General features: G+C 38.1%; 1 protein-coding gene across 1 annotated transcript; it reads right to left on the bottom strand.

Annotated features, from left to right (window-relative positions):
• Positions 1-13,480: 13,480 nt before the first annotated feature.
• Positions 13,481-24,775, bottom strand: RNF6 (ring finger protein 6). Its single transcript, XM_044666121.1, has 5 exons — positions 24,703-24,775; positions 20,747-20,797; positions 18,860-19,507; positions 17,850-17,957; positions 13,481-15,461 (listed from the first exon to the last, which is right to left on the bottom strand). Exons 3-5 carry the CDS (start codon positions 19,050-19,052, stop codon positions 13,708-13,710), a joined length of 2,055 nt encoding a protein of 684 aa, XP_044522056.1. The 5' UTR covers positions 19,053-19,507; positions 20,747-20,797; positions 24,703-24,775; the 3' UTR covers positions 13,481-13,707.
• Between the last annotated feature and the right edge of the window lie 786 nt (positions 24,776-25,561).

Genomic DNA, 25,561 nt, shown 5'->3' with positions numbered 1-25,561 from the left:
GGGCCCCTCCAGAGGCCAAGGTAGTCAATCTTCTTCACTCGCCATGTGTAGTTCTAAGGGAAAGATTTAAGAACAGTCTCACCAAGGTCTCAGGGTCCCAGGTCCAGTGCTCCTTAAGGTCCAAGTCACAAACAAGAAGGGTCATAGTGAAAAAAGATATCATCCATCTTTTTTATTACTGTTATTGGTTCTTCTTCATAAGTAGGAGTACGTTGTTTTAATTCCCTTATATCTTGAGGTGTGAAAGGCGTATGTTGTTTTAATATAACCACATCTCCATCATGTCCTATTGTGGACACTTCCCTTAAGGGGAAAAGGCTCAGAATTGCTCTGTAGTCTTGATTTCCTTGGAGTTGTTTGTGTGCTTATTGTGACAGTATGGGTAGGAATTGGTAATGTAAGAAGACAAAGTTTCCTCAGGGCTAGGGTTGGTTGTAGGGTGGGAGAAGGGATAGGAGAAGATGGGCCATTGGGAGAAAGGGGAGGGGATGAAAGTTTGGTTAGGAGGTGCCCAACATGAGAGAGAGAGGAGGGTCTTTATCTCAGACATGTCCCTCTGTATAAGGTACTGCATAATGTATCTAGAACAGTAGAATGATAAGCACTGTTCCTCAAATGCCTGAATAGCTTTCTTCCCTGTTGAGAGGGCAGAAGCCCACAGATAAGCCTCTTAGGAGACAGCCTTCTTCCCTGGCTCTATCTAGGTAGGTTTAAGGGCTGCTTCCAGGCAGCGATGCCCTTCTAACCCAGGAGATTAGTAGCTTGTCTCTGTCTCTCATCTGTTGTCCTTGCTTTGAACTCTGCCCACCTGGTTTAAACTACTTGCTGGATGTTGTAATCCCTGCCTATCTAAGGTCCAGGACTGGTGACCTAATTACCAGTAATTACTACTTTTGTTTAAAGTTCCTGAGAAGAGATACAATTTGTTTGCTAAGTGATCCTAAGACTGACAAAGTTTGATAGGGATAGGATTAGGGTTTTGATGTTAAAAGATCACTCTATTGCAAATATGAATAACATGGAAATGGGTTTTGAACAATGATACATGTATAACCCAGTGGAACTGCTTGTCAGCTCCAGGACAGGGAGGGGGGGGGAGATCATGAATTATGTAACCATGGAAAATATTCTAAATTTAAAAAAAGAAAGAAAGAAACGATCCCAAGACTGGTCTGTTACAATTAACTTCAATAGGTTAGAGTGAGGAGCTCGGTGATATCTAATGATAGTCCCCAGGATTATTTGTTAAGATTTTGGGTAAATTTATTTTAATAAAGTAAGACCTTTTTTCAAGTGTAGGCTGGGTGATCTGGACAAGTTCATTAACTTCTAAATGCCCCCAGGCAACCCTGTAAGGTTAGACATTCTGGTGCAGATAATGATCTGAATTGATAATAAGTTTCCTCACTAGGAAAATTCTTTTATCAAAAAAGTCCCAGGTTGTCTTTCTCTTCATGCCATCACCCCCTCCAATAGTAAGCTCTCCTATCTCAAAAATAAAGAGACAAGATGGAAGGATGAGGCTGGCCCCTGGCATATATGGGAAGATGATCCCAGGAATGCAAAAACAGTAGAAATCAGGGAAAGATAATCAGGGAATTTACTGAAGTAATCAACTGATCGATCAATTTTTATTAGTACTTTCTGTGTGTCTGGGGTGTTCAGGGTGGATTGGTACCTCTGAAGTAAGGGCTTGCTGGGCCCCTTTTTACCCAACTTTCACCTGTAGCTCCAAGAAGCTGGAGCATGCCCAGCAGCTCCACTCTGGTAAAATTGTCTTGACAAATGGGCTACCCTAGGTTGAGGGTAACTTACAGGCCTCAAACCCATCAGGCGAGTATGGGGAATGTCCACCCTGAGCATGTGAAGACTTCCCCCTGGTAGAATGGGTGGATGAGAACAATTGGTTTCAATAGCCAGGAAGGTGGCTGAAGCAGGTTCAATGAAAGCCTGAGAGCAAGGTCAGACATCCAAGATGCCAAGGTCATCCACTGCATCCTGGGCCATCACCAGTCCTCCTGGCTTTTGCCTTGCCCCTGGACGTGGTGACTCTGGAAGGCAGAATGACTTTGTAGCAATTCTGCCTCAATGAAATACAATTCATGAGTAAGTCAAGATATTCCACCATGATGGCATTTGAAAATGGATGAAAAACAACTATGTGCCAGGCACTAAGCTAATATGGACACATGGCAGTACTTCACCAGATTAACAGGAATGGTCTCACTGGAGTTTGGACTGGGAAGGTAAAAAGATAATACCAATACTATGTCAGTAATTAGGATAAATAACAAAAGAAATATCCAGAACTAGTGTTGAAATTTGAGAAGGAACAAGGAAGTAGCTACATCTAGTAGTAAGATAGGAGGGGAAACAGAGAGGGTATGACAATGAATTTAAGTCTTATGTTACTAAAGTAAAAAAGGAAAGGGAGGAGCTCAGACTGTACATGCACAAGGAATCTGTACCCCCTAGCACCTACCTGGAGCTATGTGGGCTCAATAAAGTACATAGAAAATTCCAGTTTTCTTCTATATTCTTCCTAACCTAGGAAAGCTACAATGAAGGAGGATTGTGGAGCCACACAATTCATGGCATGCCTAAGAGAACTCTAAACATCCAGACATATGTTCAATACCTCCTACAAGCAAACTTCAGCAATTATCCATCTTGAATTAGCTTTAACTTCATTTCATTCTTTCACATCTATGTGATTTTAAACCTGTTCTCAACTCTCTTTGTTAGTTCCTCTGGCTTTCTGTACTTAGCATAGTGTCTGGCATATAGTAGATGCTTAATAAATGTTTATTGATTTATTGATTCTGCTGGAAAAGCATCTTTGAAAGCTAAAGGGTCTATCTGCTCTTAGCTCTTTCTTTGCCAGTTAGAAAAAAGGTGTCTGCTAGGGGTTTGTTACCTGGAGCAGTACCCAGGAAAATTTCCAGAGGTCTGTGAACTTGGATGGGGGAAAAAAAATCATATCTTTATCTTCATATGTTCTTCCCAGAAATCCTACTTTCTGGTTCCCAGGAGATTAGTGAAAGAAAAGACCAAACTGTAGAAAAACATTCAACCAATATTATTGGTAATAATCTTTAAAAACCAATCTTTTAAGGAAAATCCTAAAAACAATCCTCATACTCCCAAATTGAGGAAATGACTGATTGTGATTGTAGAACATAAATATAATAAAATAATATTGTGCTATAAGAAATGGTGAAGAATTATGGTAGGTAAAGGAAATGTTAATTGTGTATTGAGGGAACAAGGGAAGACTTACATGGAAAGGAAAAAAGTGGAAGGAAAAGAGCAATAAATACTCTTCTGACTGTAAAGGAACAGCAAAAACAACAAAACTCAGAGTAAATACAATGGACAATGTTGGTGCTAGCTTACTTCATTCTGATTGGTTGTTGCCCCAGTGCCATATAGTAGTAGCCTAAGTCATTGATCAATAAAATGATGGAACAAAGGGTTTCCATAAAAAAATCTCCCAAAGAAGAAAATATATAACAAATACAGTTATTAAAACAGAAACCACATATGAAATGATAATCAAGGATTGTAACAAAAAGTAAAGGAGGTAAAAGCTTCATAAAATAATAATAAAAGTTTAAATACTTAAAGCTTACACTCACTGCCTCAATACCCAGACCATGATAAAGGGGGTAAGTCATCAGAAACAACTTCACAGGATTGAGCATCATGATTTGACAATGGTGGGAGGTTGAGGAGCAGCCTGCCTGGTTTTGAAACTACAATGACTCATCAGGCTCTTCTTAAGAGACTGAAGACATTGAGCCTACCCAATCATAAGAAAGGGAAGCATTAGGGTGAAGAACATAGATCAATGAACACAACCGCAACTAGAAAGAAAGATTTTTCCTTGCCTGATGGAATGGGAACTAGAAAGTTATTTGGAATTGGTCCTCTTCCAATGGAATTAACTCTAGTCAGTGAACCAGTCAGCCCTTCCTACTGCTCAACTTAAGGATGGCTAATCTCAAAGTCTCTAAGGGAGAAAGTTCCTGTGCAATGGAAGAGGGGCCAAGACTTGTGAGAAAGGTAACCAAAGACAAGCTACTCATAATAGAAGAAAATAACTTGCCAAGAATGAGACAAAAAGTCCAAGGGAGGGGGCAGCTGGGTAGCTCAGTGGAGTGAGAGTCAGGCCTAGAGACAGGAAGTCCTAGGTTCAAACCCGGCCTCAGCCACTTCCTAGCTGTGTGACCCTGGGCAAGTCACTTGACCCCCATTGCCCACCCTTACCACTCTTCCACTTATGAGACAATACACTGAAGTACAAGGGTTAAAAAAAAAAAAAAGTCCAAGGGACATAGGTTGGATATATGTCTAGATACAGCATATAACTTAAAAGTGAGATTCATAAAGCCAGAAAATTTCATTTAAAAATGCAAAAAAATGTTTTGTACATATATAAATAGAATTATTTTAGTCAGAAAAGCCCTGACTTAAAATGGAGGTATATTAGATAAAATCACATAGACAACAAAATATGTATACAAATGGTATATATAAATCCACTTATTTCCAATACAATACAAAATTTTTTTGTATACACACACACATACATACACACACAGCAGTGAAAAGAACATTGACTTTATTTTTTTTATTTTTTAAAACCTTTACCTTCTAACTTAGAATCAATACTGTATATTGCTTCTAAGGCAAAAGATTGGTAAGGGCTAGGCAACTGGGGTTAAGTGACTTACCCAGGGTCCTACAACTAGGAAGTGTCTGAGTCCAGATTTGAACCCAGGACCTCCTGTCTCTGGGCCTGGCTCTCAATCCACTGGGCCACCTAGCTGCTTGGAACACTGACATTAGAACAAAGATGTCAAATATATAGCCGAGGGCAGTGATGGGCAAACTGCCAGTGGGCCAGATGCCAGCTTCCTGAAATATTCTATCCGACCTTATTCTTAACCGAATGAATACAATGAGTAGGATACAATACAATGAAACTTCAAAAGAGTTGCCTTAGAAACAGACTGACAGATGAGCATTTCCTTTCCTTTGGCCCCCTCTTTAAAAAGTTTGCCATCACTGGCCTAGGGAAACCAAGTAAGCAAGCCTCCAATATTCTTAAGTGGTGCCCAAACTAGATTAAAATATAATCTAATTATGTATAATATATATTCTATAATATGTATATTCTATAATATATATGTAAATTTATTAAAGTATGGTACAATTGGGCAATGAAATAAATAAAAAAAAACAAACATAAGTGTTAATTTGTGGGTTTCTCAGTCACAATGTGGCCCACAGAGATCCATTTCTATTTGAATTTGATACCACTGCTTTTAGGGTCAGAGGTCTAGATTCAAATCCTACTTATCACTTTTTCTCTATATGGCCTTGGAGAAATCACTTCATCCCTCTGGGTGTCAGTTCTCTCATAAACAAAAGGAAAGGATTGGACTCTTTATCCTTCAAGGTTCTTTTCAGTTCTAAATTTATGAGACCACGATTCTAGGAAATGTATGTCTACATACAGATATGCAGATGTACATATTTCTATACACACACAATGGCATGGGTGAAGGACCTTGCCTTAGATACAGGAAGACCTAGATAGTCCTCTTAGACTAAAAGACAATATGCCAGTGGGTCGATCTTCATCGGTAGAGGGAATTTCCTCAGCAGGGAGTTCTGTACATAATGAAATCCTAAGTCCAGTCTCTATCCTCTACCACACACATTATATATGCGGCAGGCTGTAAGGGACATGGATCGATTTCAGATGAGGTGTTTGACTCCCTCCCATCTTACAAGGGAAGTCACAACTTCCTTTGGTGGAGAGCAAGAAGTGGGACAAGTTTCTGGTACCCATTTGGGGATGGGGGAAGGGATAGGCAGGATCTGAGACCACCGAGGTTGAGAGACCTCTTTTCTATTCTCTTATCCTCTCCAAGAGGGATGTCTAGCTAGAATAATCTCTATCTGCCATACATCAAAAATCCATAGTCTAGGGATACCATAAGGAGTGTAGAATGAAAGCCATTTCCCCTGATGGTTCTCAAGGGGAAAGTAACAGTTAATTTTGTCTTGCCAACTTAGCTCCCTCCCACACACTCTAGTTACACAGATGACAGTAGCAGATAGCTAGGAAACCTCTTTATCAAAATAAACAGTAAAAAAAAAATCAGAAAAGTCACATAGATTTAAGGTAAACAATAGAATATACCAGAATGAATGAATTCTTTGACTCAGTAGGAGATAACACCTCTGCTCAATCAAGGAGAGAACAATCTCTCCAGAGCAGGGTTTTGTTTTTTTCCCCAGCAAATAAGATTGGTCAGAATCAACAGAAAAGTAATGGACTTTCCCCACATGTCTATGACTTCAAGAAGTTCTTCAGACCATCATGTCTCCCTCAACAGCCTCTCTTAAACACTTCTGAAATGTTCGGTGTTAAGCATCATTAGATTAGATGTCTTGCAGTCATTGAGAAGGATTCAGGGTCATAGGGCTGTTCATCAGGAAAAAAATCTTAGGCTTAGACAGAAGTAGAGTTACATATATGTAATGAATACCCCCCACCTGGGTTCAGCAATTATTTCCCTGCCCATTTGAGCCCAGAACAAGCACCCAAATTTCACCCCGATAAATTTGACTTCAGTAATTTTTTTCCACTGTTTTGGGTGCTTTGTTTTTTATTTTATAATTTATAATCTATATAATTTATATTAATTTATAATTTGTAAATTTTTATAATTTATATACATTTATAATTTAATTTATAAATTTATAAAGTATTTGTTGTAAGCTCCCAAAAGCCTGTGTGCTAATTTGTCCATTCACAATGGACCTTGGTGAGGTCTTTAGAAGGCTCTATTTTAAATAAAAGTTTGTTTATCCATTTGTTTTTAAATGACATTGCTGTGATTGGTATTTCAATTAGTTCATTAAAATGGTATATCTAAAATACTTAAAAACAGTTCAATGCTTTTTAACACTTTAAACACTCCATCTGAAATCAAATAATTTGTACTAGTAAGAATGAGTTTGCTAAGCAAATAAAACTTTCTCCATCTTCTTATTTGAATCAGGATGAATTCTGATTTGGGGTCAGAAGATGTTGCTTTATTTTGTATTATTTTGTACCAGCTGGTGTTGCTTTTTATTCTTAGAGTTTTTCGTTTGCTTTTTTGTTTTTCTATATATGGTATCTTTTGTGTATGGATCTTCCTCCTGCCTACTAAGATTTTATCTGCAACCCTTTACCTTTTCTTCAAGTAGTTGGTTATATTAACTCATTATACCAACTATCACCTCTGTATCCATATGTAAATCAGGGGGGCCTGGCTTCTCCCTCTACCTCCAGCCTGGCCCAAAATCCTACCCCTTGATCAACTGAGTGGTAATTCAAACAGAGCATATTTAAGGCTGGAGGCAGCATTTTCCTTGCCCCAAACCAATCCCTCCTCTTGAGTTCCCTGCTTCTGATAATGGTGGCATCATTTTCCAGTCACCCAGGGTCAGAATTTTGGAGTTATTTTAAAATCTCTCTGGATCTCCATTTCCAAGCAATGCCAATTAGTATCATTCAAAATCTCTCATGCCTGTCTCTGTTCAGTTCTTGCTACCATTTTTTAGTTCCTTCTTGTATTGTCTCATGCCTGAACAATTCCTAATGTTGCCTAGTTGCTCTCCCTGGTTCTAATTTCTCTTCCCATTAAAATGTCTTAAACACTGATGTCAAATTTTCCTAAAACATACTTCTTTCATGTTGCTTCATGTTCAAAAATCTAGTAGAGCTCCTCTTTATTGACAGGGTCAACTCTAGATTCCCCAGTATGATCCCAACTTTCCTCTCTGGTAAGATCTCCTATATACCCTTATACCAGTATAGCCAAAGTTCTCAGGTTCAGGAACCCAAACTGCAACTTCTAGTTGCCTATGAGCCCCCTGGATTACCAGAGGGAGCAGAGGGAGGAAGTGCTTGCTTTGGGCAGCTGGACAGAGGGGTGGGACATGTAAAAAAATGTCCTTGGGCACTAGGAAGATGGGGAATGAAGCAGTTCCCCCCCACCCCAACTGGCTGGGCTGGGCACACATGTCAATACTTCACCAACACTGCCTTATACAAATCTGATTCCAATCAAACTGGTTGACTTGTCTCTGAACATATTTGGATTTTCCTAACTCCAGGAATTTGCTTCTACCATTCTAAACTTGTACTATCCTCTTTTATTCATCTGTTTCAACAAAGCAAACTTTTACCCAGTTTAGAGGGTCAAGGCCCAATTTAAACCATGCCTCTTCCATGAAGCTTTCTCTAAATAACTCAGCTGAAATTCATCTTTCACTCCACTAAATTCCTATAGCATTTAATATCTGAACCACTTATAGATCAATTATACAAATTAGGCTCCCAGAGCAGTGATTCCCAAAGTGGGCATTACCACCCCCTGGTGGGTACTACAGTGATCCAGGGAAGTGGTGATGGCCACAGGTACATTTATCTTTCCTATTAATTGCTATTACATTTTTTAAAAAATTAATTTCCAGAGGGCTAAGTAATATTTTTTCTGGAAAGGGGGCAGTAGGCCAAAAAAGTTTGGGAACCACTGTCCTAGAAGAAAGGACTATATCTTATGCTTTTTATCTACCCCATAAACCTACTACTTATTTTGCACATAGTAGGAATTCAAGAAATATTTATTAAAAACTTCATAAAGATTAGCAAGGATTTAGCCTAAAAGTAATACATTAAAAAATCTGGGTGGTGTAATTCTAGGTAAGTTACTTCTAGAATTCAGTTTCTTCACTGATAAAATGAAGTTACATTAAATAATCTTTAAGGTATATTCCAGGTCTATAATTCTTCCTCCTGTTTTAATATATAACCAGAATGGCAAACACATTTAGGAGAATGCTTTATACTTTATCTCGTTTGAGACTAATAATAAGCCAATGAGGTAATAACTGACAATTGTCATTTTGCAAAGACTGAGTGTTGGGACCCTTAGAGGTCATCTAATCCAACCTTTTGTTTTACAGATGAAGAAAATGAGGCCCAGAAAGGTTAATTTGTCCAGGGTCACATAGGTAGTAATAATTATTGAAGGCAGATTTGAGGTTCAAGCACTGTATATAATCATCTCATTAAGGATGATGCAGCTACAAGTCCACCCATCCAGTATAGTAGGCTGGCCCAGCAATAACCAGCACTACTCTTCCCTAATTGATTCCCCTCAGCCCCCCAGTATCTAATCCCTAACCTTCTCTCCTCAAGATTATATTATAGGAACAGGTAGGTAGCTCAGTGAATTGAGAGCCAGGCCAAGAGATGGGAGGTACTGGTTTCAAATTTGACCTCAGACACTTCCTAGCAGTGTGATCCTAGGCAAGTCACTTAACCCCAACTGCCTTGCCCTTACCACTCTTCTGCCCTGGTACAGACACAGTACAGATTCTAAGACAGCAAGTAAGGATCTAAAAAAAAGAGATTGAATTATAATTGTATTATGCATAAACCTTCAAGACTGTATTATAATTCATCTACTGCTTACTTCTACTCCTATGGCCACATATTCCCACCATCTGTTACTCTCCCTATTCTTGTATTATTTAATCACCCATTTACCCAGGAGCAAACAATACCAAATCCTCACCTCTTGTTCTTTAATCTTCATTCTCCTTAGCTCTACTCTACCCAAGTCCCATTCCAACCCTGCTTACTCCTTCCACAGTGCCTTCTGGAATTTCAATTCCATGCTGAACAAAGATCCCTTCATTTTGGACCTCTTCCTCTCCTAGTCTTTCACCTCTTTGCACTCCCCAAGACCTGGTCGTTTCCCCCAAGACAGTGCTCTTGTGCAATGTACCTTCATTCACACTGCTTCCTCTCTGGCATACCAGTCCAAGAGGGCAAATGGAATGTTCCTTGTTCACTTCCAAACTTTTCTGCTACTGTCATCGTTAAGGAACCTCTCCTTTGAAGTTCATGCTATTAGAATTTCCTATAGTATTCCATTCATGGTAGCTATTCTTTACTGGCATACGAGTGATATTCTGCTTTCTTATCACCTTGCTAACTCTTTGCTCCACAACTTCTGCCCTTATATTAGGCAACACAACATTTAAGGTAACACTTGTTGGAATTCCCTAAACTTCCATTTCCTCAGTCTCCTCAAATCCCATTACCTATTTCTACCCTCCACCTCAACCATACATAGGAATGATCATACCTTAGATCTCACCATTATAGCTATTTCCTTGATCAAAAAGTGGTAACATTTCTCAATCCTTCCATCTTTCCCAATGATTTACTCCCTCTAAACCTATTCTCTGCCCTCAGTAAGATATCCCTCACTATCTCCTTCAGTGAGTATTTGCTAAGGACATTATTTCTGCTCTGATTCTACTTTCCTCCCTTCCCAATCTCAATTCTATAGTTAACTCTCAAATCTCTCACTCTGCTATCCCATTGGAGCTCATTCTTTATCAAACACTATTCCTAAACTACACGAACCACCTCTAGTCATATATACATATTGAATTGGGCTGAGGAAGTCATACAACCACAGAGCCTGGATAATACTAGAGATTTGTTATCCAACTTTAGGTGGGCTTTCACTGCAGCAATGAAGTACTTTTTACTCTTCCCTAACTGATTGCCCCATTTTCCTCAAAACCTAATCCCCAACCTCCCCTCAAGCCATCTACATTTTCCCCTTGACTTTTAGCTAAAGATTCCATTACTTTACTCTCTAAACTGAAGTCATTCAACTGTGAGATTCCAGGATTTCTCCCCTTCTCCATTTCAAAAGCCATCTACTATCTCTAATTCTTCCCACTAGTCTCTGATGAGATGGCCCCTCTTCTTGCCAAAGTCAATCCCCCTAAATATGTCCTTGCATCCTCAACAATCTTCCCATGAATCTTGAAACTACAACTTTCTTCACTTCTGTGTACAAATATTCCCAAATTCCTAAAAACAACAATAACAACAAAACCCTTTACTGGTCTCTACCATCATTTTAAGCCAAAGCTATCTACATCTGCTTTAACTTCCTATCCTTTCACTCATTCCTAAAAACTTTGCAATATGGCTTCCTACCTCATCATTCAAATGACATTGCTCTTTCCAGTTATCAGATATCTCTTAATCATTAAATCTCATAACTTTTCTCAGTCTTCATCCCTCTTGCTCTCTCTGCTGCATTTGATGCTGTTGAATGCCCTCTCCTCCTATGTACTCTCTTTTTTTCTGGATTTTCCTGGCACTGTTTGTTCCTGGTTCTTTTCTTATCTGCCTGACCATTCCTTAGTCTCCTTTCCTAGGTCATCATGCAATATTATATCCCCTAGGGGGCAGCTGGGTAGCTCAGTGGATTGAGAGTCATGCCTAGAGACGGGAGGTCCTAGGTTCAAATCCCGCCTCAGACACTTCCCAGCTGTGTGACCCTGGGCAAGTCACTTGACCCCCATTGCCCACCCTTACCACCCTTCCACCTATGAGCCAATACACCTTGAAGTTAAGTGTTTAATAAAAAAAAAAAATTATATCCCCTAACTGTGTAGGATTCCCAAGACTGTCTTGAGTCCTCTTCTCTTTCTATACATTTTTTTATCATATTTTAAATTTTTTTCTCAATTGCATCAATTTTAACATATTTTTTATAAATTTTGAGTATCAAATTCCCTCCTTCCCTTTATTCCTGAGATAAGTACTTTTATATAAATTATACATGTACAGTCATGCAAAACATATTTTCATATTAGCCATGTCTCAAAAGTAAACACAGACCCCACGCCCAAAAAAGGTTAAGAACAAGAATGTTTAAAAAAGTATGTTTCAATTTGCATTCTGCCTCCATCAGTTCTTTCTCTGTAGGTGGATAGCATTTTTCATCAAAAGTCCTTTGGAATTATCTTAGATCATTGCTAAGAATAGTTAAATCATTCACAGTTGATCATAATACAATATCGTTGTATTATGTTTTTTACTTCATTATTTTGATCTCCTGGCTCTGTTCACTTCTACTTTGCATCAGTTCATATAAGTCTACCTGAGTTTTCTGAAACCATCCTGCTCATCATTTGTTAAAGCACAATAGTATTCCATCACAATCATATACCTATATTTTCTTTCTTAGAGACCTTCTATGCTTCCATGAGTTTAATTACCACCTCTATGATCATTTGACTTTTCATCCGAGATTACACATGGATCTGAATTTCCAGCCCCTATTTCATCTCTGAGCTTCAGTTCTGAATCACCAACTGCAGAATGAGTGTTTAGTTGCTAGGAATTTTGGAAGCAGGATTCATGATTTGGGAAAGGCATGAATTGGTGATCTTTAAGTTCCCATTTTAACTTTAAATTACCTGAGCCTATAAAGAAAAGACTTACTAAAACTGAAAGGTGACAAAAAGGAAAAGAGGTTGCCTCAAGCATATAGATATCACAAGAGCTATTCAGAGGCTAGAAAAGTGCTTGCCAGAGATATAACAGAAAAAACTCTTGTCCAGATATGGGTTATAGGGGCCCCCAGGCCTCTTTCAACTCTAAGATTCTAAGATTACAAAAATATTACACACAGCCTTTGCATTAATGTTTATTGTAGAAATAGAAAGGTTTTTTTTTTTAATACATGACTTTTGGTGTTCTTATAAAGTCTACATTTTCTTTATCATAGCTATTTTATTATGCCTCAAAGAGGACTCACTTTGTTACCTATACATTTTATTCAGTACAGAAATGGTATCCTTTCAAAAAAACTTTTTTATATAAGTTTGAGAAACCGTGCGTATTGTATACATTATTTTATAATCCAAGAGAAGTCTTTGCGTTTTCAAAATAATGAAGTAAAAAACAAGTTGAACCAAAGTTAAAGTAATCTAGATATCCTAAAATTTTCATGTTCCATTTCTGAATCGATATCTATTTCAAATTCAAACATACTATAAAGAAATACTTGTTTACTATAATAGATTGCTTGCTGCCTACTGAGATTCAGATTGTCAGAAACATTGTACTGAACTGTGTATATTTTTAAATGTCACCTTAATCCACCCACTTTCCAAGATGAACTTATCAACGTTAAGCATTGTGTAAAACCACATGCAAAAATTTCCAAAAAGTTTAAATAGAACCAAACTGGTAGTTTTCAGACTGGACATTTCAATCTTAAAAATAGATATATATGTATATATAGTATACTGCATATTAAATTGAACATTTCAAGTAACTTAAATACTTTTATCAAACATCCAGCAAAAGATTCTTTTATGAAAAGAAATTGTTCTTAGAACAAAAAGCTAATGAGTGACTATTTAGACACCAATTTCTTGACACAGTACTGAGTCTGTGAAAATTTGAATTCTAAATAAAGTCTGTTGCATTGTTAACAATAAGCAAATTGATTTTATCCTATGTTCTACATATATGAAAGTGCTTAGCATAACAAAATAAAAACATATTAAAGATTATTTGGTTCTAGCAATATTAATAGTTCTAAACTTTGTAAAGTAATTTATCATTTGCATTTTAAAATTTATGCAAATTTCCTACCTCTTCAAACAAATTTTTTTGAAAGAAAATAGCCCAAATCATTATCTAAATTATTATTCATCCCAGTTGGCTCATCACAAATAGGCTAAAAAATGAATGCTTAAACAGATACTAAACTATGATAAAATGTAATTATGAAAGCAAATTCCATTATTTTATCCATTGTCTGCTATATTGGATCCTAAAACAGGCTGCCGACATATAGGACAAGTACAATTCTCAGATAGCCAGCGATCAATACAATGAATATGAAACTCATGCATGCAAGGTAATTGCCTGAGCTTATTTCCTGTTACATATTCATTGATACAAACGCTACAGGTTTTACTTAGTTCACTTTCAATATTTCCAAAGTTCCGTGTAGAAAGATTGTCAATCTGCTCTTTGGTTAAGCCCCTAAAGTGCTCATCATCATCATCCTCATTTAATAAAAAGAAATGGGCAAGACGAAGAATAGGTAGTGTCCCACTTTCAACCAAATTGTTTGCATCTTGAGATTGCCTGTTTTCTCTATTTTCACTGTTGCGGTTATTAGATTGGGTCCTCTCATTTTCATCACTCATTTCAATGCTGCCTTCTTGGGCCTGTCTCTCTTGAAAAGATACTTCATTTTGTTGACTGCCATCAACTGCATGTGAATTACTCACCTCTGAATGCATCTCTCTTAAATGTTGCCCACTCCTCTGAAATTCAGACTCAGATTCAGTCTCCATCAGAGAACTCAGTTCCCCAAATCCAGTCATGATCTGTCTTAAAATTGACCGTAAAGCCACTGACGACGGCTCACCAAGTCCGTTCTCTGAAATCCTACGGAGTGGAATCCTTATGGTGCTGACATAGGTTCGAATGCCAGCACGTTCTGAGCGAGAAATGGTTCGACGAAAACCCCCACTATTGCTCTCGAAGGTGACTGTGTTTTCTGCCAATCCTACTCTAGAGCGAGTTCTATTTGCAATACTATCCCGATCTCTATTTTCTCCAGGACGAATCCTTCGAACCTGAAGGTCCAGTGTGATAGTTGGATGCCGTCTCACAGCAGCTGTGGGTCTAATGGATTCTTCTCCTTCCACTGTAATTCTTGACAGTAGTCCTGAATTAGACAGTGGGGTATGGGTAGTACTTCTGTGTTCCCCAGCTGGCTCTAAATAGACACGAGCTACATGTCTCCTCCTAACTGACCTTCTAAAGGTTTGCTGTAAAGGTCTATTTTCCCTATGTTCTTCAGAATCCACAGCATTACTCTGTCTTTGAACTGGTGACCGGCTTCGACTATTTACAGCCGACTCTAAGTTTCCTGGCTCTTGTCTTTGGCTTGCACTCCTTGTGGGAACAGGAGTTCTACCCCTGTTTCCCTGGAGCTGTGAAGATGCAGCTAACCCTTCTCTAATGTTGGATTCACTAGTGCTCTGGGGGTTTGCATGACCACTCAGATTATCATTTATGGAATTTGTTCTAGAAACACTTACTGACCCCCTATTTCTGCTCCTTACCCTTCCCAACATAGAAAAAGACATTTCTACTGAATTCCGCCTCCTTGAACTTCTTGCCATTCTAGTCCTTGGGACGTTGAGATTGTCATCATTCAGAGTCACTGAGGTCTGGCTCCTTGTTCTCCTGGCCACAGGACTAACGGCTCTTTGGTGTCCATTTCCAGGATGATTTCTGCTGGCATGAGAATGAGAAACACTTGCATATTCATCACTAGGAGCTTCAAATCCATTGTTTTCATGATTTATATTAATTTCCAGACTAAACCGAAACTCTCCACTATTCGGATTTGTTCGACTCACAGCCCTCCAAGTTTGGTTCCCACTCTGTCCACTTCGAGTTGCATTTCCTGTCCGACGGAAAGTATTCAGCCATTCTAACAGAGAGTCTCCATTTGAACTGTCCCTAGGGATTTCTGCATCTAGAGAAAATGGAAAAAAATGGATTTAAATAAATTTTAAAAATTGATTTTATAAATGCTACTTTCACAGGATGCCTAAGAAAAGCAAGAGTTAGCCAAATTAATCAAATAACTGACTACATTAAAAAATTTTAGTATTATAAAACCACCAAACTTAAAATCACATCTATATGATTGCAGCAAATAGATTCTTATTCTAAAACCAAATGTCAGCATAAGTACAAAATACTAGCAAAAGGCACCATGAGGCAGGGACTAGCTATAGGAAGACCTGGGTTCAAGTCTTAATTTGTCCTTACTAGCTTGTGTGATTTTAGGCAAATCATTTCATCTCTATCTCAATAACCTCAATTGTGCAATGAGGAGAGTGGAAGATGTCTAAGATCCCTCCCATCTATCAAAATTTTATGAATTAATGTTTTATAGCATAAGACTTTGTAAACGGGAACCATTATTATATTTTTAAATGAGAAGCTTTTACGATTATCTTACCCTTACTTTAGAGAAAGCTGAAAGACAATAGTACATTTTCTTTTGTATGCATAAAATTACTTTGGCCAAAGCTAAGAATCAGACACTTCAAACCTTTGGAACCAAATAAAGATCCATTCTAAACCTTGACCTTTAAGACCACTAACTTACTATTCAGGAACTTCCAATAGTTTGGAGCTCAGGAAAGGAGTTCTGAAGACAACCGACAGTAAAGAACTAATCACCTGTCGCATTAATTAAATGAAAGCTGTGTACTAATTAGTAAATTCTTACAGTAAAATTCACACTATGAGTGGGCAGGCTTTTTGGAAAACTAAAGCTTTCACAAACCAAGTTACAAAATAACATTCTTATATCCACAAATTGCATTCATTAATAAGCATTAAAAATAGGCAAGATGACTAGTTTCACCATGTGACTATGACCTATCTTGTTTAGGAAAATTATTTTGGAAGATAAAATTGATAATTAGATACAAAAGGAAAATGTTTTAATGGGTAGGGATACAGATTTTCATTTTACCTACCTAGTATTAGTATACTTACTTCTAATTAAAGAAATGGGTAATGAAGTAATGAAACTTATGAACAGTAATATAAAGATCTTTGTATTTAAAATGAATGTCTTTAAGGGCAAGTAGGTGGCAGAATGGAGAGAGCCAGGCCCAGACACAGGAGGTCTTGGGTTCAAATATGGCTCCAGGGGGCAGCTGGGTAGCTCAGTGGAGTGAGAGTCAGGCCTAGAGACAGGAGGTCCTAGGTTCAAACCCGGCCTCAGCCACTTCCCAGCTGTGTGACTCTGGGCAAGTCACTTGACCCCCATTGCCCACCCTTACCAATCTTCCACCTATGAGACAATACACCGAAGTACAAGAGTTTAAAAAAAAAAACAAAAAAAACAAATATGGCTCCAGCCACATCGTAGTATATGGCCCTGGGCAAATCATTTAACCCCAATTGCCTAACCCTTACTACTTTTCTGTCTTAGAACTGATACTTGGTATGAATTGTAAAAATATATTGATTCAGTTTTCCTTTCCACAGGATTCTAAGGCAAAAGGTAAAGGTTTTAAAAATAAAATAAAATAAAGGTCTTTGGATTAGATGACCTTCAAGGTCTCTCTACCAGCTCAAATTGTATGGTTCTTTAATTAATTCTCTTCCATTAAAAATAACCAAGTCACTGGCTCATGGTCTTTTAAAATTGCTTCTTTTTTTATTATTTGTAGAAATATAATTAAGCAACATCTATATTAATTATGAGGAAGAAAATGGGGTTTTTGTTTGTTTTTTTGCCAATAGCTTTGGCAAGTTCACCAATAAAAACAAACATTGATATTTTAAAATCACTTCCTTATTTAATAAATCAAACACATACCATGACTACAGGCACAACATATCTTATCAGATGGCCTTTACTGTGTTTTCCAAACATGTAAAATGGGTATCAAAGAGAACAGTAAAAAAAATACTACATTTGTCATGTATAGCTAACATCTATTCATCCCCCACATCCAATTTTAAGAGTTCATGATAATTCTTGGATATTATCTTGGATGGAAATTTATTATTTCATGACTAAGACAAGCTATTCTAGGAGTAAAGCCCAGTAAGTGGCAATAATGGTAGAGATATGTTTATGTGTATGTTCATGTTTGGAAATTTCATCTGGCATCCAGATAGTCATTCATACTGATAAACAATTAAAAGTTTAGTTATATCTTTTTAGTAAGTAAATTGCATATTCTAGGAGTAAATTATTATGAATCTAGTTTTGTATCAAATAAAAAATTGAATAGGTAAGGCTGTATTCTCCAAAAAATAATATATTTCATTGTTGTATATGCTTAGATAAAGTCTATTACTTGTGTAAGTAAAGAATAAGTGCTCACAGTACCTCCCAAAGTTCCTCCCTCAGTTTGTCTAGTCTCCAAGTCAGGCTGGGATGCTAGATGCTCCTTGGCTCCATCCAATCGCTGCTGTAGCTCTTCTGATGTTACCTCTCCTAAAAGCAATTTAAAAATGTAAATTTTAAGGTCAATCTTTAATTGCTCAGTTTTATGAGGGTAACATAAGATGTAGAACAAATCTTTAGCATACTATGTAACAGAATGAATTTAAATGTTTATTGTTTTGAAGATGCTAAAGGAAAGTGAAAGCTGTATAAATGTTAGGCTCAAAGATTAAATAAATAGGAATTTTGAACTTTACCTAGTATATACTACATATTCACCAGAAAATCCAAATAGTTATTTCTTTTTAAAAATTAAATTTATGCCTTGATCTCCTGGCAAGCTACCCTAGCATAAACGTTGCTCTACAATTCTATGGATTTCCTTAACTTGATGTGTAAATCAAGGAAGGAATGCTTCTGGAAATATCAATTATTATTTTATCTCCCAGATCTCTTTGAAATCCATTTAATAGATCTTACAATATATAATCCAATGGCCAAGCTACATCTACAGAGTACACTGGCTTCTTATGAGAGGCAGTAAATCAAATGATTAAATAGTTATATACCTAAAACTATGGAAACTCCTATTTTGAATAGTCTAATTATATTGACAAAAATTTTGCTTAAGGTAATGTTTTGTGTCTGTGTGTATATGTAAACATATACATGCACATGTACACATATGTCTCCACCTCTCTCTAGAACATCTTATGGGACAGATGTCCTTATATATCATAAACCTATTATTGGTTCAGTTGCTAATAGAGCAGAATGATTTTCTGCTTTCTATCCTATGCTAACATAAAGGAGTATTCAAGGTTCTTTTTTTCCTTGTCACTTTAAGTCATAAATTAGTACTCTGAATCTTTCAACAAAACTCCTCACTTGCTGTGTTTCTAAACTGCCTCCTCAAATATCAAAATATTTCTCTCCTGCTATACATCTCTTACCAGGGGTGCCTAGGAGATTGTGGTCTCTCATTAACCTATAATCTTCATCATTGAGTTCATTAATGAACTGGTAATAGGCCTCTTCCCTGCTGAGGCGCTCTTGCTGCCATCTTCGCTCATCTTCACTGTGACGGTGGTCTTGAGAAGAGGCCTGTTCACTACCTCCACCTGAACTAGACCTAGACTGATCCATGCTGTGATATCCTGGCTTCCTGTTCAACCGATACACAAAAAAAATTAAATGTGTTAATCAGAGGTTACAGGTTGCTTTATTTTTCATTTAAGTTGGACTAGAAAACCTTGTTTTTCTTCTCCTTTTGCCCCCAACCACACTACCACCCTCCACCCTTACAACAGATGGCACAGCTATCTACTTCCCTGGGAAGATTGAGGCCAACTGACTAGATTCTTCAACCCCAAACCCCCTTCTATTTCATTCTTATACCTTGGCATCATCACTCTTTCCTCCTTCCCTCCTGGCCAGGGAACACAAAGTATCTTTGCTCCTCTTCCCCAAAATTAATCTTTCTACCAACCCCTTTGATTCTATTCCTTCCCAGTTCTCCAAGTTCTCATTCCTGCATTCATTTCTCCTTTCTCTCTCCAGAGCCTTTAATCTTTCTTTCACCACTGGCTTCTTCTCATCTGCTAAAAAACAAACGACAACAACAAAAACAAAAATACATGCTAAGATCTTGCTAGTTCTTAAAAGTATATAAAAACCTTTACCCCTCCAAACCAGCAGTTACTATTTCACTTTCTTATCCTTTAATGCTAAAATTCTTAAAAAATCTGATGATAGTCCAAATTTATTATCCTTTTCCTTAAATCTGCTCCTCCCTTTTGAGTTCTGTCACTGGTGATACCACTATTCACTAAATATATCTATACACACGTTATATCACCATTTTGATGATATATTTCATTCTTCTTTCTCATTACCAGTCCTGTCAATTTCACCTTTAGAGTACCTTGCACATCCATCCCCTCTTCTATATATTCAAGGACCCCAATATAGGCCTTTATCACTATCTACCTGGGTTATTATATTGGTTTCCCAAAAGGTTTTCCATTTTTAATCTGTTCCTGTTCAATACATCCTTCATACTGCTGACAAAATAATCTTCCTCACATATGTATCTGGGCATATCATTCCTTAGCTCAAAATCTTCAGTTCTTGGTCAGCAATGGAGAGCCAAGGTCTAAACTCACTCCCTTACTTGGCATTCAGGGTCTTAAATGATATTATAGCATAAAACCTTTCAAAACCTTATATTTTATATTACTTCCCTTCATTCATTTAACACTCTAATCAAACTGAAATACTTTCTGCTCTCAAAACCTGCCTGTCCTGAACCTTCACAATTCCATACCTTTGCTCCCTACTCATGCAGCCTTCTCTCTCATTCTCTTTGCTTGTTCAATACCTACCCATCCTTTCAAGTCACTTAGATACCATTCTCCTTCACAAAATCTTCCCTGATTTCACATCCTTCTAGTCAGTAATAGTTTTCACCTGTAAACTCAAATTAGTGCTTGGTTTTGCAATGCCCCAATATACTTAAAACAGCTAGATGGAATAAATTAAGCATTATATGTCAGGTGCTGTACAAATATTGCACATATTAATTGAAATATCATGCATTATCTCCCATGAAACTATAAGCCCCCAAAGGCAGGAATTTATCTCATGCAAACTTTGTATTTCACCCAAGACAGGGTCTTTGCCATAAAAGATAATAAATGTTTGCTGAATTAAGAACTTTTAAAAAAAATTTAAAGAACCAAGAACTAGATCTTTTGACTTGCATTTCCTAACTTTACATATCAAAAAAAAAAAAAAAAAAAGAACAAAAAGAACACCATTGTAAGGGAGTTGAAACAAACCTGAATTTGAGCTCCAATATTTACTAGCAATCTCAGCTTTTGTGTCCCCATCTGAAAGTGGAGTTAATAACACTTGTATTACCTACCTCACAGGATTATCCAAAGTATTTTGTAAACCTCAAAGTACTACATAAATGTGAGTTACTAAAATGTACTTTAAATGAAAATATACTCTAAGAGTTTAAAAAACCCAATCAATATACCAAAATAGGAATAGCTAAAAGACAGTTAAGTTCTCAGTGTCAGTTTATATTTACTTGGACAGAACATTTCTCATACCAAAGTTATAACAATGTGGCAAATTGAGACAGTTATCTAGATAACCATCAAAATGTTTTACTTGTAGCTCAATTTTCAGTACATTTCAAGTTAAAGTGAATTTTAATTTGCTTGAATTACCCAGGTAACTGTCATGTTATTCAAAAGGACACCTGAAAATAACAGTACAAAAATGTATTCAAGTAGATTTCAAAAAGTATAGTAGTCCTAAAATGTAAAATATTCCCTATATCAGACTTTGCTATAATTTAATTCAGTCAACCATATCCTACCTCCTTTGCCTGGAGAATTCACTTCCCCAAAAACAAAAAGAAAGATCACCTACTCATAAAATAACAATGTGAAACAATCTTATGAGAAACTTATTCTACACAGATGGCTAGAATCTAGGGCAGTGATGAGGAACCTTTTAGAGGGACTTGTGATGTGAGAAATGTCCTCAGATATGTGTGGAGAGAGGGAGGGGAGCAGTCTGGTCCTGCATCCCTCTGGCTTGTAACAAACTCTGGTAAACTCTGTGCTGGAGCACCATGACATGCTTGCCCACAGACACACATAGTAGAGGTTCACCACCATGGTTCTAGGGTATTAAGTTAGAGTGCCTGATGGCTTCTCATCCTAAACCTCAATCTTTCCTTACTCAATGGCTATTTTCCTTATGTCTGACTAGTGGTGAGATTTGCTGAAACCTGTAAATGAGAGGACATTTTGATTAGGCAACAAGAAAAATTTCTGGCTTAGAAACATTTGTTTCTCTCTTGAAGCCAATTTCTTAAATTATGATTCAAGTCAAGGGGAAATTTTTTGTTTTACATATTTAAAAAATTTTTTTAACTTTTAATTTTAAGGAAAACATCTGATTAATTAAATGAAACTACCCATAATCCTGTTGCATTCAATTCTACAAACATTTTTAAGCCCTATAAACAAACTGCTAGTATACAGAAATACCATGAAACAGTGCCCTTGTCCTCAAGGAGCTTGTAATCAAATATGAGTGATAAGGTATGTACACAAATGACTATAATACAAAATGTACTGTGATAAGTGTGGAGAGGTACAAACAAAATATTATGAGAAATTTTGGAAAAGATCACTTCTAGCCTGGAGACAGAAATAAGAGAAGGCTATGTTAAGTAACTATCATCAAAGTTGGGTATTGAAGGAAATAGAGTATTTCAACAGGCAAAAATTGGAAGAAAAGAATGAAAAGAGTTATAGATTCATTCCAAGGAAGGGGCCAAGGTGGACAAAGGCAAAAGACCAAAAAAGGGAGGTAAAGAATGAGTGACAGTACAGTAATTTGGTTAGAACATAAGACTACATGAAGGGGAACAGCATGAGGCAAGACTGGAAAGATTAGTTGGTTCCCCTTAATGAAAGGCCTTGAATGGCAGAAAATAAAATTTATACTTCATTCAACAGGCAAAATTAGAAGCCATTAAGGATTTCGGAATAAATTAATGCACTATGAAAACTATGTAAGCATAAGTGTTTTGGATTGAAACAAAGAGAGAATAAAGATAACTACATTTATGTTTAATAGTTCCAAATGATCTAAAAGTAGGAATCTAACTCTCTCACTTTTAGGGAATGACAAAGTTCAAAAGAATAGAGCAAAATGTTAAAATATCCAGTAATTTAGTTTATAGCATCTCTTATAAAATTATAGTAATTAAAAGTTAAATATGGGGGCAGCTGGGTAGCTCAGTGGAGTGAGAGTCAGGCCTAGAGACAGGAGGTCCTAGGTTCAAACCCGGCCTCAGCCACTTCCCAGCTGTGTGACCCTGGGCAAGTCACTTGACCCTCATTGCCCACCCTTTCCAATCTTCCACCTATGAGACTATACACCGAAGTACAAGGGTTTAAAAAAAAAAAAGTTAAATATGCCCTTAAATCAGCAAATAAGAGATGTCAATGTGGTCTGAAAATATTAAGAGAGTTATATAATACTAAATACTATTAGATATTATTACTAGTCCAATGTTCTCAACATGGTAATTGAGTCCCACAAAAAGTAACAAAAATGCTTTCTTAACTACACTCCTCCATTCCTTTGGCAACAAGTTCCTTCCACCGTTCACAAAGAGCACTCTAGACATCTGATCAGTGTAGCAAATCTTAACCCTTGCACCCTAAGAAGCTATTTTAAGAACAAGAGCTGGGTACTTTGTACATGAAACAACTTCCATTCCTTGGCAATGTCAGACATGAATCTAACAGGCACATATAACATAGCTCACAGACTACATATTTAATACCTTGTATTTCTAGCTTAGACTTGGAAGTCCCAATCATCAGAGTGTTTGGTTGGCTGTTTGGAAACTTCTCATCTACTCATTTTAGAGATGAGAAAACTGAAGCTAAAGGTGAAGTAGCTTCCCCACAGCCACAATTTGTGGCAAAATTCACATCAGACCTCAGATATTCTGATTTTCAGTCCAATGTTTTTTCCTCACCATAGGTTACAATGGGAATTTAAAAAAGTAAATGACTATCACCAAAGGAAAGACCCATATATTTAAAAAGACAATGCCTGAAAGAATAGGCTGGGAACATTAAAATGATATTTATATATTCTAATACTTTAAAATCTCATGCTGATTAACATAAAGAGCATAAAAGGGAAATCAGAAATGAAATGGACAGTTAATTAACATGGAAGTAAATGACTGTAAAAGCTGTCTTCCCATTTTTTAATTTTTCAGATAAGGACATGGCCTGCCATTAGGCAAGAAACATAGAGCCTTGAAGATTATTTTATGTTTAATAAATGAGAAAAAAATATTTTTGAGATCAAGCTATTCTAATTGGTAGCAATAATTTGAATTCTCCAAAAATATTTTCATGTATGATTCATAATAATTTACTTGTAAGATTTAAACACATCCTAACTTCCTTTCAATTTTTTAAAAAAAGGCATAAACTGCTGGTATTCTTAAATTATTTTTCCCCCTTAGAAATACCCTTAAGAAATAAGAGAGAAGGGGTTAAACATTCAAATTAGGTTGCCTCTTTGAAGCCTTGATACTCCCTGGTATTCTACCATTGCTGCCCCCAATGGACTACAGATTCTCCACGTGGGTTTTGACAGATAACAAGCCTAGAAAAAGGAATTCCCCCCCCAAAAAAATTAAGTTATGAAAATTCGGTATGACATTCCTTCCACCTAACAAGAAAAAACTAAGCCTTCCTATATTACACTTGGGGTTGGTCTTGCCTTAAATATTCCTTATCCACTAACCCCGACTCAGATACTACAGCCATAGTTCAAGTTTCGCCCCATAAGTTCCTGATCCTCTTTCCAGTCTTTGCCCAGCCCACCTAGATCTGCTATAGGTACCCTTCCGAGCTGTAGGGGCAGCCACCTAAAAGTCGGGGTGGGTGGATCAGTTGGCCCCAAGGCCCCCCATCCCCTCCCCAAATCAAGCCTGCAGCGGAGCGTCCCTCAGCAACCCGGACTCCCAAGAGGGCAGAATTGATAGGCAGCACGCTCCAGCCAATCCCAGACTACAGGCGCTCATTAGCGAGGGCCTCAGCCAATAAGAGAAGAGGTGGGTGGAGCCAGCGAGGGCGAGGATGGCCTGCTTTCCTCCTCCTTCTCCTCCTACCCCAGGGCAGCGGCCGCTGCTCGGTCCCACCGCAGCCGTTGCCATCGTGCCCCCTGCTCATCTCACCCTTCGTTCTGGGCTCCTGGTCCGGCTGCGGCGGAAACAGCGGCTCTTCTCGCGGGGCCCTGGAGGAAGTGGCGGGGGCGACGGCCGCTTCCCCGCGAAGCGGTTCCTGGGGCCGAACGGCCGGGCCCGACGGGCCTGCTGCGTCGGGGAGCCGTTGACCTGGAGACGGGCCAGAGCGCGGCTCGGAGGACAGCTGGCCGCAGGGGAAAGGAGACGCTGGCCGGAATGGGAGGGGGACGGCTGCTGTGACTTCTCACCACCTCCGATCCCTCCCCCGCAGCCGGTCCACCCGTCACCTGCCAGGCCGAGCCACCGCTCGAACGCGGGGATCGTCTCTCCCGCGGGCAGAAAGCATCGCGGGTGCAGCTAGAATCGCCGTCCGGCGGGGAGCCAGGATTCCTGAGTCCTGCGTTCCGCCCACTGGACCACTCCTAGGCTCCACACCCCCCTCCCACCCTCCCAGCTGGTTATCACATGGCCTTCTCTGGGCGTGACACTGCTCTCCTGCTTTCGCTGCTGCATTCGCCGCAGCTGCGGGGCTGTTAGTTCACTTTGGGGAGAACTTGGGACCAGTCTTTCTCTCCCAATTATGTAAAACCCATAGTATGGGGTGGAGGTAGAATAATGTCAGTTCCCTCCACTGTTATTTATGTAAAAGAACATTTCCTATAATCGAACTCATTATTGTTGTGATCCAATGCAATTCAACAAACATTAAGTCCTTCCTTTGCATCAAGGCACTGTTAGATTCTACTGATACAAAGACAAAAATGGAGTGGACCTTGTTCTGAAGGACTGGTATCAAAATAATTAAAACCAGGTACACAAAGACTAGGCTGGCACCATGGGGTAAATTTGT

This window comes from Gracilinanus agilis, chromosome 3 (assembly GCF_016433145.1).
Source record: "Gracilinanus agilis isolate LMUSP501 chromosome 3, AgileGrace, whole genome shotgun sequence".
NCBI classification, from domain to species: Eukaryota; Metazoa; Chordata; class Mammalia; order Didelphimorphia; family Didelphidae; genus Gracilinanus; species Gracilinanus agilis.
The sequence above is the reverse complement of the archived record's forward strand: the minus strand, read 5'-3'. Positions and strand labels throughout refer to the sequence as shown.

What these genes read in the sequence shown, in the direction of transcription:
- RNF6 (XM_044666121.1), bottom strand. Translation starts at nt 19,052, where the DNA reads ATGGATCAGTCTAGGTCTAGTTCAGGTGGAGGTAGTGAACAGGCCTCT. An exon ending in CAATCTCCTAGGCACCCCTG is followed by an intron (nt 17,958 to 18,859) that starts GTAAGAGATGTA and finishes AATTGCTTTTAG; the next exon opens with GAGAGGTAACATCAGAAGAG. An exon ending in TGAGGGAGGAACTTTGGGAG is followed by an intron (nt 15,462 to 17,849) that starts GTACTGTGAGCA and finishes CATTTTCTCTAG; the next exon opens with ATGCAGAAATCCCTAGGGAC.